Consider the following 13071-nt stretch of genomic DNA (forward strand, 5'->3'; position numbering starts at 1 on the left):
CAGAGGGAGCAGGTAAGCCGGGGGGGAGGTGTTTGGGCTTCGTCCTGGGGGAGTGCGGAGCCGAGCGCATCTGCACAGGGGAGTGTGGTCGTCGGGGCCTGGATCCATCCAAATCGTTTAGAGATCAGCGGCACAGAAGGCGAGAAAGCCAGGCTGCAGCTGGGAGACAGCAGAGGGCCCCCCTCAGTGCCACAGAGCCCCCTGCGTAGGAAACCCCACTTCTGGAGGGGCAGCCTGGGGAGCCCGGGACTGCAGAGCCTTGGTCTGGGGACCAAGGTCCACGTGAGGTGTGACATGCACCTGCGGGGCTCGGCCTGTGGGTGCACGTGCAGGAGCTCAGTGCTGCAGCAGGTGAGGGTGACAGAGGCAGCCCTGGGACAGAGAGCAGGTTCTCGCCTTTTCTCCAGCCCCAGTCTTTACCAAAATAGTAGGGGCTCCACAGATATTCGCAGGATAAAAGGGATTTGGGCTTGAGAGGATGAGGAAAATGTCGTAATGATAAAACTGCCTGGCAATAAGACAGATGAGCATGGGGGTAGTGAGCTCCCTATCACTCACTGGTGACAAGTGCTCTCTGGAGCGGGAACTGGAGGACTGGAGGAGGGGGCGGTGCCCTGGAGGGAGGGGCTGGCCACTGAGGCATGGATAGCTGCTCTCTCCAGCTCTGGAGGTGGGGACGGTGTGCAGTCCCTTGTGGGTGCTCCCTGGTGATACGTGGCGGGCCTGGGCTGGTAAAGACCACAGGGTCTACAGTTGGGAGATGACGTCCTGGGGTCAAGGTGGCTGCCAGTGGTGTGGGGTCTGCCTGTGGGAAGGCTCCCCTCGGTGGGACGGGGGAGAAGGCAGGAGTCAGGGTCGTGGGAAGGGGCGGGTGCTGCCCCTCTCTGGGGTTGCCTGGGCCTCTGGCTGGGTCTGTGTCCCCGTGCAGATGTCCTGCTGAGACTGGGATGCCCAGGGAGAGGCAGAGACCTGATTCTGAGGTGGCCCGGATCGTCAAGGCCAGCAGATTCCCCAGGGGGCAGGCAGAGGCAGCCCTTCTGGTGTAGCCGGCTCCTGGTCGCACATCCGGGACAGAAACTCCTCAGCGCATCTCAGCGTCTGCAACCAGACTTGGGAGCTTTCTCCTTCCAGCTCCGCACAGAAAAAAAACAGGCAGGTCTGCCCTCTGAGGGGCTGTACCGAGACCACCCTGGAGGTTTCTAGAGCATTCCCTCAGTGTCTCTTCTCACTCGACCGTCCCACAGACCTGGGGCAGAAGGCATCGTGACCGTCTCCATTTCAGGGTTGGGGGACATCGCTCATCCTGGGACACGCGGCGAGTGACGGCAGAGCCAGGCTTTGACCTCACACTTCTGACTTAGAGCCGCTGCCGCTGCCACACGGGCTGCAGGCGACTCCAGGGTTCTGAGGGAAGCTGCCTTCTCCTCCCACATACTTGCTGAGGCCTGATTCTACCTGGAGTGCCTGCAGCCGGGGCATTCCACTACCATCGTCGGTGTCCTGTTCAAGCCCTCTAAGGCTACCAGGTCGTTGTATAACGCCCATTTTACAGATGGAGAAAATGAAGTCGGCACTAGTGACTGGCGGAGGCAGAAATGGAACCTGAGACAGTTTGTCTTCCAGAGTCCAGGGTCTTTTTCCTGCCCCACAGCATCCAAAGGATAAGGACCAAGGCTTGTGATGCAGAGGAGCCCAGGGCTGGGCCCCGGCAGCAAAGGGCACCCCGCGGCTGTGGCTGCGCTTGACCCTCCCCACCTGTTCTCCAGCAGGTGCCGCCCCACAGGGGAACGATGCCACTCTGGGTGTTGTTCTTTGTGCTCCTCACCGTCAGCAGCGGCTCCCACTGCTCCCTGCCCCCCTCCACACCCGTTAGGTAAGCAGCCAGTTCCCCCCAGGCCATGCCTGCCACGGCGGTGGGGGGGGGGTGGGAGGATGCATGCTGGAGCCATCAGCTGGTGCATGGCTGTTTCTCCAAGTGCACCCACCTTGTCACTGAGCTCAAGAGGCCACCCAGGACAACAGAAGGGCCTTGCAGAGCCACCGTGAGCACGGGGCCCTGACCATCCCTTGACCTCTGACCCTTGCCACACAGGATGCAGCGCTACGCAGATGCCATCTTCACTAACAGCTACCGGAAGGTGCTGGGCCAGCTGTCTGCCCGCCAGCTGCTCCAGGACATCCTGAGCAGGCAGCAGGGGTAAGCCTGGGCTCTGCGCTCTCTCCCCCCACCCCTCCCATGCGGCAGAGTGAGGCAGCTCCCACGCAGCGGCTGGGGACCAGGCTTGGGGTCTTTCCTGGCCCAGTGCCTGTCATTGCCAGACTCCCCGTAGCAAAGGCCCCGATGCCGGACCTCAGCCCCTCCGTACCGGCTGCCTGCTCCTCCAGCCAAGGCGCTCACTGCGCTACCCGGTCAGGACGGCTGCAGACATGTACCGTGCTGGGCACACGGCCACCGTCAGCCGGGTTCTCGCCTTCCTATCTGATCTTTGGAAGACCCCAGTGAGCAGGCAGGGACTCCTACCTGCTTTACGCAGGGCCCACGACAGCCAGCCGCTTAAGGACACACGAACAGAGAGGGGCGGGGCTGGCACCCCAAGGGCCTGGCTCCACAGCCTAAAATTCAAACAATTCTTAAAAATGCAATCACAGTAGAGTGGATGTCCCTACCTCCTTCCCTACGGTCAGCAACTCCTCACATTCTGTGTCTCCTTATCGACAGCTAGAGATCCACACGCACATTTATCATTACTGTCATCACCATTCATGCCGTACCAGCTGAGAGCAGATCGCCGCCACCGTGACCTTGACCCTCAGGAACTTCTGCGCGTGTCTCCCAACACAGCCCCTTGTGCAATCACAGCAAGTGATCACTTATATTCAAATTCCACCAACTGTCCCTTATAACAATCTCTTTTTTAAAGATTTACTTATTTATTTGAAAAACGGAGTTGCACAGAGAGAGAGACAGATCCTCCATCCACTGGTTCATTCCCCATGTGGCCATCATGGCCAGGCCCAAGCCGGAGGCCAGGAGCTTCATCCCGGTCTCCCATGTGTGTGGTAGGGGCCCAAGCACCTGGGCCATCTGCTGCTGCTGCTTTCCCGGCCACTAGCAGGGAGCGGGACTGGAAGTGAAGCAGCCGGGACTTGAACCAGAGCCCACAGGGGATGCTGGTGCCACAGGTGGTGGCCTAACCTCTGCACAACAGTTTTTTTTTTATTTTTTATTTATTTTTTTACAGGCAGAGTAGACAGAGAGAAAGAGAGAAGGGTCTTCCTTTGCCGTTGGTTCACCCTCCAATGGCTGCTGCAGCCGGCGCGCTGCGGCCAGCGCACCACGCTGATCCGATGGCAGGAGCCAGGTGCTTCTCCTGGTCTCCCATGGGGTGCAGGGCCCAAGCACTTGGGCCATCCTCCACTGCACTCCCTGGCCACAGCAGAGAGCTGGCCTGGAAGAGGGGCAACGGGGACAGAATCTGGCGCCCCGACTGGGACTAGAACCTGGTGTGCCGGCGCCGCTAGGTGGAGGATTAGCCTAGTGAGCCGCGGCACTGGCCCAGTTTTTTTTTTTCTTGATCCGGGATCCAACCCAGGATCATGGGCTCCTGTCGGCTGTCATGTTTCGTTTCTCTTAAGGTGGAACAGTTCCTGTGTCCTCCGTGGGGTTGCCATCTTTGGTTAGTAAAGGCCAGTGATGGGTGGAATGCCCCTGGTCATGAACTTGCTGGCTGTGTCCTCACGATTAGCCTCAGACTGTGCGCTCACAAAATGTGCTTTTCTTGGCGCCCCGTGTCGGGCAGCACAGGACGTCGACTCATCCCGTGCTCAGTGAGGACTTTGGTCACGGGGTGCTGCGGTGTCTGCCACATCTCTTCCCAGCTCAGGGTCCATTTTTCCCGTTGCAATTACGAACCTGTGGTGGGGGCATTACACCTGCCTCTTCTCACTACTCTACAGGCAAGGTGTTCAAAAACTACAGGAAATGTGTATCATGAATGCTCTGCGTGGATGTCGGGATTTTTTGCACCAAGATAAACTTACCTTTTCTTTCCATTTTAAACAAGCTTTTGGGAGTGCCCTTGTACTCTGCCTCCCTCTGGCTGAGTCTAATTCAGCGGGGTAGGAGAGCCCACACCAGCTCCGGGGGTACTTCAAAAAGACCGTGGGAAAAGTGGAATTAAAAGATCAAGCTAGGGACAGGCGTTTGGCCTGGTGGTTGAGACACCACGTGGGGCACCTGCAGCCCACATTAGCGTGCCTGAGTTTGAGTCCTGGCTCCACTCCTGACTCCAGCTTCCTGCTAATTAATGTCCTGGGAGGCAGCAGCTGTCAGTTCCTGCCACCCACGTGGGAGACCTGGATTCAGTTCCCGGCTCCTGGCTTCCGCCTGGCCCAGCCCTGGATGGTGTGTGCATCTGGGAAGTGAGCCAGCAGATTGGAGCACACTCTCTCTCTTTCATATAAGTTAGTATTTTTTAAATTTTAAGGTAAGTGCATTTTGGAGTAAAAATTTTGAAATCCATGCATGATTCTTTCCCAGTACACATTTTTTTCATGAACTTTTTGAAGATCCCATGGATGCACCAAAATCGATGTATTTTTAGCTCCATGGTCTGTCTGAAGTCCCCTCGTGTTGGGATAGGCACTAGGAGCCCCCCCCTGCCTCGCCACATCGTGCCCAAACCGCAGCCTCCCGTTTTTCTTTTCCTAACCTGCCAGAGACAGACACCAGGAGCCAGGAGCAAGAGGACGGCTTGGGCGCCAGGCGGAGCAGAAGTGGGCGGAGCAGAAGCGGGCAGCTCCGGAGAGCGTCCCCACGGCCCTGCCGCAGCACAGGTGGGGGTCGCCGCGCGTGTCTGGGGCCCCAGAGACGCCCTTCTCCACAGCTGCCAGGAAGCGGCAAGGACTCCTTCCCCTCCGCCCGGCAAAGGGAGGACGAGGTCCCTCCTGACCCACGTGAAGCAGAGGCAGGGGAGCAAGGCGCGCACCGCCTCCACTGTCGCGGCTCCAGGGCGTCTCCCAGCTGAGCGTGGCCTCTGTGTGTCTGTCACTCACTCGATGGTGCTGGGGTGGGATGCAGAACCCTGAATGTTCCCAAGTGTCCCAGGGGACTCTGGTGTGGTCAATGAAATGGGAGGGATGTGCCGGCCCTGGGTGCCCTGCCAATGTCACAGAACCTGAAAGCCAGCCTCCCCAGCCCCATGGCAGACACACTGACACAGAGGGACAGGCAGGCAGGACTGCCGTTCCCCACCTCACGGCCCTCAGGTTCCCGCTGCAAGGCAGGGAAGAGCAGGCACGAGCTGTCCCATTTTGCAGAAGAGGAAAAGTAAGGCTAAGGAGACGCGGCCACAGGCCCCAAGGCAGGGACTGCTGGGCCTCCTCCAGGCCCGCAGAGCTGACTTTTAGATTCTGACTCCACTCAGGAGCTCAGGCGTGTCCCGGTGTGACTCCGCCAGGCCTGTAAGTGAGCCAGTTCCCCACAGGGTTTCTGCACACGCTTCCCACCTTCTCCCAGCCTAATCAGCAGCACAGGAGCAGGGAGGGCAGAGTAGGGGCCAAGTGCGTGTGGCTGGCACCTGTGGGCGACTCCCCCCGCCTCACATTCACCCCCCTAGGCTGAGCCTTATTTTCTTTCTGCAACAGGGATTCCCAAGGATGACGACTCCGCCCCAGGCTTGGCTGCCTGCAGCCCAAACACAACCTGACCCACTTAATCCTGCTTCATGTCTGACCTGCTTTTTCCTTTGTAAATACAAATAAAATTCCCCCATCCTGGTCTGCACGTCTTATTCAATTGTCTGGGCTTCAGAGCCAGCCAGTCCCCTCAGCCACAGTCATTTACCTGCCCTCGCTCAGCGCCATCTTCAACCACTGGTGTGCTGCTCGCCCAGGAGCAATACCGTGTATGCATTCAACAGGTAACAACAGAGCACCTGCCAAGTGCTGGGAACTGCTTTTTTTTTTTTTTAAGTACTTAGCAATGTGTGTGTGTGTGTTTTAGATAGATTTATTTATTTGAAAGTCAGAGTTACACAGAGAAAGAAGGAGAGGCAGAAACAGAGAGGTCTTCCATCTGCCGTCACCTGCAGTGCCAACATCCCATATGGGTGCTGGTTCTAGTCCGAGCTGCTTCACTTCCAATCCAGCTCTCTGCTGTGGCCTGGGAAAGCAGTAGAAGATGGCCCAACTACTTGGGCCCCTGCACCTGCATGGGAGACCCAGAAGCTCCTGGCTCCTGGCTTTGGATCGGCCCAGCTTTGGCCATTGCGGCCACTTGGAGTAAACCAGCAGATGCAAGACTTCTCTCTCTGCCTCTGCCTCTCTGTAACTCTGCCTTTCAAATAAATAATCTTCGGAAAAATTAAAAAAATTACTCTATCTAGGCACGGGGTGGGGGTGGGAGAGCAGAGCTGGAAGGAGCCCCTAAGGGAACTCTGTGGAGAGGGCGGGTGTGTGTGGCTGGAGGGAAGGAGGCTACTGTGCAGGTGTTAACAGAACCTTAACAGACTGCGTTTTAAAGCCCCAGCTGGCTTTTATTAGAGATTTATGAACTCCTGCCGTGAGCCTGAGAGAGCTGAGCAGAGGGGTGGGGCTGAAGAAGCAGAAGCAGAGAATAAAACACAGACTGTGGTCTTTTCAAAGTTATTCCCTTTCCAGGGTTGAAGCAGAGGGAGCTTCCTAGCCACAGATCAGGTAGACTGGGCCCCTTTCGAATGGCTGCTGCGAAATCCCCTGGTTTTTAAAACTGGCCCACTTAAAAAATTGTTTTATTTTCATTTTATGTGAAAGACAGTAGAGAGAATCTTCCATCTGTTGGTTCATTTCCCAGATGCCCTCAACAGCCAGGGCTGAGTCAGGTCGAAGTCAGGAGGCCAGAACTCCACCTAGGTCTCCCTCATGGCGGCAGGGAGCCAGGTACGTGAGCCGTCACCGGCTGCATCCCAGGGTGTGTGTTGGCAGGAGGCTGGGCTGGAAGCAGAGGGGCCAGGACACAAACGAGGCACTCTGGTACGGGCAGGGCATCCCTGTGCCGACACCTGCCCCCGGAACCCTGCGCATCCGGCACGAGTGGCTCCACTCTGCTCTGCTCAGCTGCAGCCCAGGAGCTAAGCCCAAAACAGTGGCCTCCCATACAGAGAGGACTGGGACCTCACCCCTGGTGAAGCCAGTGTGGCGGCCGAGTAACAGAACCACACGGCGCGACCTGACCTACGGTTAAAGTCACTCTGAGGAAGAGCCAAATGCTGGAAACAGGCAGAGTCGCAGCCGCTTGCCGGGCAGGTGTGGCGATGGAGCGGGGACCAGGAAGGACTCCGGGGTCCAGCCATCGAGACACAGCTTGGCCACCACCATCCCGTGCCGGAGTCCCTGGGCTGCAGTCCTGCCTGGCTCCATTTCTGACCCAGCTTCCGCTAAGGCAGTCTTGGGAGGCAGCAGGCGATGACTCAGTACGTGGGCCCCTGCCTCCCACAGGAAGACCACGATTCAGTTTCTGGCTTCTGGCTGCGGCCTGGCCTAACCCGAGCCACGGCAGCTGCAGGCATCTGGAGAGCATCCAGCGGATGGGAGCTCTCTCTCGCCTTGCCTTTCAGTTTTAAAATGATAAATACAAATGAAAAAAAGTGTGTATTTTACTGTAAATCAATTACACCTAAAAAACTGACAACGGTGAAACATCTGGACGCTGGGAACTGCTTTTGATTGAAAGTGCAGAGAGAACGGAGCAATCCAGCAATCCAGACGCTGTCACCAGGGACTGGAATGTGACCCAAGGCCCAAGGGCTTGGCCACCAGGTGTCCCGGCTCCCAGCTCCGGAGCCCTGACGCCAGCCAGCTCTTCCGGGCTGTAGGGGGAGTGTGCCTCCCAGTCAATGAGAACAGCAGGGAAACAAAAACCCACTGTGGGGCGGGCCCACCATTGAGGGTAGCTCCACTTCAACAAAGGACGCCTTGGCTGAATGACCACCCCCTCACCCTGGCCCACCTGCTCCCCTCTTACTTGGCCTGTCCTGGACACACTAATTTGCAGAGTATTGAGTGCTGGAGCCCGCTGCTGCTCATGCTGCCAAGGGGAGGCTGTTCTAGAGGGAAAGCCACCAGGGCGCTGAGTTGGCACCCGCACGACCGAGCCCTCCCCGGGGGCCTGTTAGGGAAATGGTACAGTCTTAGTGATGGTGCGATCTACACGCTGACAACATCCTAGGCTCTAGCCCTGCCGCCATTGCTGGAAGCCAGGTGGCCACATGGCCCAACCACAGGTGTCAGCTCCACCCCCATCCTGATGAGATTCGCTGCTCCTACTTCCCTACCCACCCCCTGGCAAAGTTTTAAAAGGACCTGTTCCTGAACAGGTAGCTCGCTCGCTCTCCATCTCCTGATCTCTCTCTTACACTCTCCGTCTCTCCTTTTCCCTCTGGTCTGCTGCGTTTCCCCCAATAAACCCTTTCCTTTACTCTGGTGATGGGGGGGGTTTGTGGTGGCCTTACAGGGCCTACCTGAGACCATTTTTTTCCCCTAAAGAAAGCTCTAATCAATGGGGGACCTGTCAACTGTTAACGATGATCTCTTAAGCTCACATTAACATCCAGTTCACAAAAGGCTTCTGGAGGAAGGCAGGGCTTGGCGGCTCAGGCCCTACAGCTGGGAGGCAGCCCAGCAGAGCACTGGGTGGGGGTGGGGGAAGTGGGAGGAATGGGAGGGGAGCAGTGCCCTTGTGTTACCTTAAGGCCAAGAAATGCAGGCTGAGGACCAAGTGACTTAACTAACAGGCAAATGTGGACCTGGTACCAACTGCCTAGCAGGCTCCTGCTACCACCACCCATTAAATAGTGATGCTAACAATACAGACATGCCTTGATTTATGGGTTATATCCTGGTAAACCTGTCGTAAGCTGAAAATATCTGAAGACAAAAATGCATTTAATAGACCTAAGCTCCTGGACCTCGTGGCTTAGCCTGGCCTCACCACACGTGGATTTGCTGACAGCTGGGCAGGAGCAGGCACCACAAGGCTGTGTCCGTAACAGTGTTACACGTTCTCACTCACTCACTGAGTACACACATGCAGCGAAGCCAGAGTGGTGATGTGGGCGCTTGGGCACTTGAGGTGTGGGTTGCACGAATGATTATGGTTGCTGCAGTGCCAAACTGCGTGGCGTAGGCTGTCTGCACTTAAGGGGGGCATCGGGGGCTGTGACCTCCTCTAACTCTAGAAAGCCCAGAGGTGTTATCCCCAGAGTGGTAAAGAGAGGTGCCTGGGGACACACAGCCTGACTCTAAGACAGGCCAACGTGGGTCCCAGAGGGCAGCCAGGCCCAGGCACTACTGCAGTGGGCAGCAAGTGGTAGAAGAGGGGGTGCAGTCAGCCCCCCCCCCCAGCTCCCAGATGCTATGGCAACCACATCCTTCCCCTGCAGTTTGCCGCAGAGCCGAGTCCCTCGGAGGCTTCACCCAGTGGGCAGGGCTGGCACACAGCATCAGTCTCCGCTATGTCCCAACACAAACCCCAAGTGGCTTACAATTGGCCATCGGTCCCCAAAGAAGTGCTAGCCCCTCTGCCACAGCCTACGGGAGCTGAATTCATCGGGGCTTCTCCCACCTCACCCGAGGCCACTCTCCTTGGTATGCTTACCTCAGGCCCTTTGCACACGCTGATGCTCTGCCTAAGCACTTTTTGTCTTTGGGTCTCAGCTTAGCTTCCCCAAGCCCTTCAGGTTGAAGCTGCTTCCTCTGTGAACATCTGCAGTCCCCGCCCCCTTCCTACCTTGTGCTTCCTTCCAGACTCTGAGTGGATGAAGGGCTGGGCCCGCACCTGTCCTGCTCCCTGCCGTAGCTCCGGACACAACAGGGAGGCTGGCACAGGGCACATGCTTGCTGTGCTCGGGGTCTGCAGGCCAGTCCTGACCCGGCCTCCGTACCCTTGAGCTTTGCCAGTGCCTTGTCCTGGCAGGCTGCCCTTGATCGCCAGTGATGAGGAGCCAGGACCCTCTGCACCTCCGTTCTCAAGCTCCACTATGCCTCCTGCACACTGCACACTGTCCATCAGGCCTCAGCCAGGCTGGTTTCCAGGCCCGTGCAGGGGCGGGCACAGGCAACGGAGGCTCCAGGGAAATGAGCTCCCCAGCTCTGCCCCTTCCTTCCCAATGAGCTGCTGGGATCGGGCACACTGAGCAGGGACGCTAGGAGCAGACACCAACAGAGCTCCTATGCAGGCAGCTGGCGCCCAGTGCCGGACAAGAAAGGGAGAGAAAGGAAGCTGGCTTTTCCAGGCAACCCCAGTGCTGCCAGGAGGGGACGAGCGTGACCACAGTACACAGCACTGGAGAAACATCCCGGTCACTGTGTCAACACCCAGGTCCCAGCCAGGGCCTCACGCTCGACTCCCAAGGATCCCGCTGCCCGCACATCCGGGGAAAAGCTCGCAAGCAGGCCTCTGCTCCCATTATCGTTCTCTTTATTCCAAAACAGTTAATGACACATTTCGGCTTTCAAATGCAACATCTGGGAAGTGAGGAATATTCACAGCATCCTGCTAGGGCGTCATGCCAAAGAAACTATCTGGGCTCACAGGTATCTGCTCTGTGCTGGGGAAAACTGAAAAACAACAAGCACAAGTATAACCACAGTCTCCACGTGTCTCTCTTTAAATAAAGGGTTTGCATTCCTCTTTACACACTGTGAATTGCTCTCGACTCCGTTTCTCAACATTCACTTCAGTTTTTGTAATTTCCATCCTTTTTCTGGAACTAATGCGCTGTTCTGAAAGAAAACGCAGACAAACACAAAATTATTAAAGGTTTCAAACCCCACTGGGAGCGACACAGAGATCGAGGCACTGTCCCACTGTGAGCTCCCGCTCGAAGGGGAGATTCAGCGCCCTCTCATTTCACAGAAGGACGGGACACAGCCAGGTCACGACTTACACCAGAGGGACACTGGATGAGGACCGGAAGCAGCGTGTGAACATGCGAGCACGGGTAAGTCCAGGCACACCTTTCACAGTGCAAGGCCTCGGACAGGCTCTCGCAGCTTGACCAACAGAGGAAGTTTAGACAAAGTTCATCTTCCGTCCCCCGGACGGCAGATCTGCCAACTCGCATCTGGCCACCAACGCGGCCTGGAGGCTGACATCCCAGCACGCGGCACGGCAGCCTGCGCCACATTCCCACCCCAGAAATGGGTCATTCTTGAAAACAGGACTTGGCCCACAGAGAAATTTCCAGAGCAGAGAATAACCTCTCTATTTCCTCTCCCCCCATCTGCCCATCCCTAGGCAGTGATGGGGAAACGCAGAAACGAAAATGATCACATAGACGGACGCTGGGCCCCAGGCTGGGCCCCAGGCTGGGCAGGAACATCAGCAGGCGACTGAGCCAGGCAGGCTGTGCAGAGGCTGGAGGCCAACACACTCACACCCTTCAGCAGCAAACAGACCCCATGCCGAGGGCTTGGATGCTGACGACACAGTGCCCATGGCAGGCTCCAAACCAATAAACAAACCTGCCCCCAGGTGCATGGTCTCACATGGAACTACCCCTGAGAGCTGGAGCATGTGCCCCTAATTCCTGGCCAACGTGCAGTGGTCCCTAAGTACACTCCGATGTGTGTACCAGAACTCCCCTGCAGAAGAGACAGCACGAGCATGAACTGAGAACAGCAGAGCGGGAGTGGCCCGCGGCCCTCCGTGCTAAGCAGTCAGGCCCCACGCTGGGCCTGCGCCAATCAGTGTCTTCAGACCGCCAGTTCTCAGCTCCTGGGGCTAACCCTCATCCCTCAAGAGCCTCAGAAAGTCCCAAATGTCTCAGAGGTCGAGGGACTGCCTCTCACTAGGGTTTGGTGGTATAGGCTGTACTCCCTAAACATCCGGGAAAAAACAATCAGTCCTTGGCTGTTTCAAACATTTAGCAGAGAGGGCTAGTTCCGAAAGCAAATCTCAGACAGAGCAGCCATAATTTAGGACGAAAGTGAATGGGTATGGGCTGGGCAGAGAGGACCAGTTGCAAAGGGGGAGCGTCGGCACCCTGCAGGCCACACGGCGACCGCAGCTTTCCAAGGTTCACAGAATGACATGCCGAGAAGGGTGTTTTACTGCCCAGAAACTACGCCTCAGTCAAACCCGAGAAAACCAAACCAAAGCCAACGCTGAGGACAGACGACCCAGCTTCCGCTCACACTGCAGCGAAAAGGCTGCAAATCCTCGCTTCGGCTGCTCTCCCGTTTCCAGAGGATGACAAATCTGAAGAATCCGCTGCTCTGGCAGGGAAAGCCACTTGCAAGGCAAAGGGATACAGGAGAGCACGCCTCGGAAATTCAAGCTTAGGGCAGGGCCAGCAAACTGGGCCCTGCAGCCCAGCCTCAGCCTTGCACTGCTTTTGGTAAAGAGCGTCCCTGGCACACAGGCACATGCACGTTTGGACCTGGTCTCCTCTGCCTTTGCAGGACAGTGGTCGAGTGGAGGACCTGTGGCAGAGGCCACCACGCCTGCAGGGCCAACAAACTCTCTGCATCCTTCCCGGAAGCTCGTGCTGACCCCTAGGCCAGAGGAGCAGACGGGCTGTGAGCCAGACCCGCTCCCCACTTCCTCTTTCACCTCCACCCTGGGATGAACACCTGGCGAGAGTGAGCGAGAGCTCGCCCACAGCGGGAGCAGCCCGGGCCGCACCCGAGGCGAGGAAGTGGATTCTGAGACGGCCTTTGATCGGCGGCGATCAGTTCTTCGTCACTCAGAGCCTCACCAACCTTCACTGTTGGGCCCAACCGCGGTCCCTGTTACAGAAAGGCCTGGAGACAGTGACAGGTGTGCCAGGATTTGCCGTGGGCCCATCACTGAATGGGCTGAAATGGTCTGAATGGGGTCCCCTTTGAAGAAGTCCCAGTTGGACTTGTCTTACCACCCTCAACTCCACTCTCCCATACACAGAGGAGAGAGGCCTCTGGCTGTGTGTGCCCCACGGGACGCTGGGAGGATGGAGTCTTACACGGTCAAAGCCCAGCACACGTGGCTCCCCAGGCACAGTTGCCCCATGGGCTGGGCTCATGCAGGAAGCTTCCGTCCTGCTCCAGTCACAG

The 13071-nt window shown here is 57.3% G+C and overlaps 2 protein-coding genes across 5 annotated transcripts in view; one reads left to right on the forward strand and one right to left on the reverse strand.

The window, feature by feature from the left end:
- Nucleotides 1–1790: 1790 nt before the first annotated feature.
- GHRH (growth hormone releasing hormone) lies at nucleotides 1791–4977 on the forward strand. Its single transcript, XM_017342170.4, has 3 exons — nucleotides 1791–1873; nucleotides 2093–2197; nucleotides 4720–4977. Exons 1-3 carry the CDS (start codon nucleotides 1791–1793, stop codon nucleotides 4949–4951), a joined length of 420 nt encoding a protein of 139 aa, XP_017197659.4. The 3' UTR covers nucleotides 4952–4977.
- Nucleotides 4978–10439: 5462 nt separating this feature from the next.
- Nucleotides 10440–13071, reverse strand: part of RPN2 (ribophorin II) — a 57121-nt gene continuing 54489 nt past the window's right edge. For all 4 annotated transcript variants that reach the window (XM_008256021.5, XM_008256019.5, XM_089308000.1 and 1 more), the window contains one exon: nucleotides 10440–10761. In XM_008256021.5, coding sequence (XP_008254243.1) covers nucleotides 10749–10761 — 13 coding nt within the window. In that variant the 3' untranslated portion in view covers nucleotides 10440–10748. The remainder of the gene's footprint in view (nucleotides 10762–13071) is intronic.

This window comes from Oryctolagus cuniculus, chromosome 11 (genome assembly GCF_051225735.1).
Source record: "Oryctolagus cuniculus isolate XC-2025 breed Fujian yellow rabbit chromosome 11, ASM5122573v1, whole genome shotgun sequence".
In the NCBI taxonomy this organism is placed as follows: Eukaryota; Metazoa; Chordata; class Mammalia; order Lagomorpha; family Leporidae; genus Oryctolagus; species Oryctolagus cuniculus.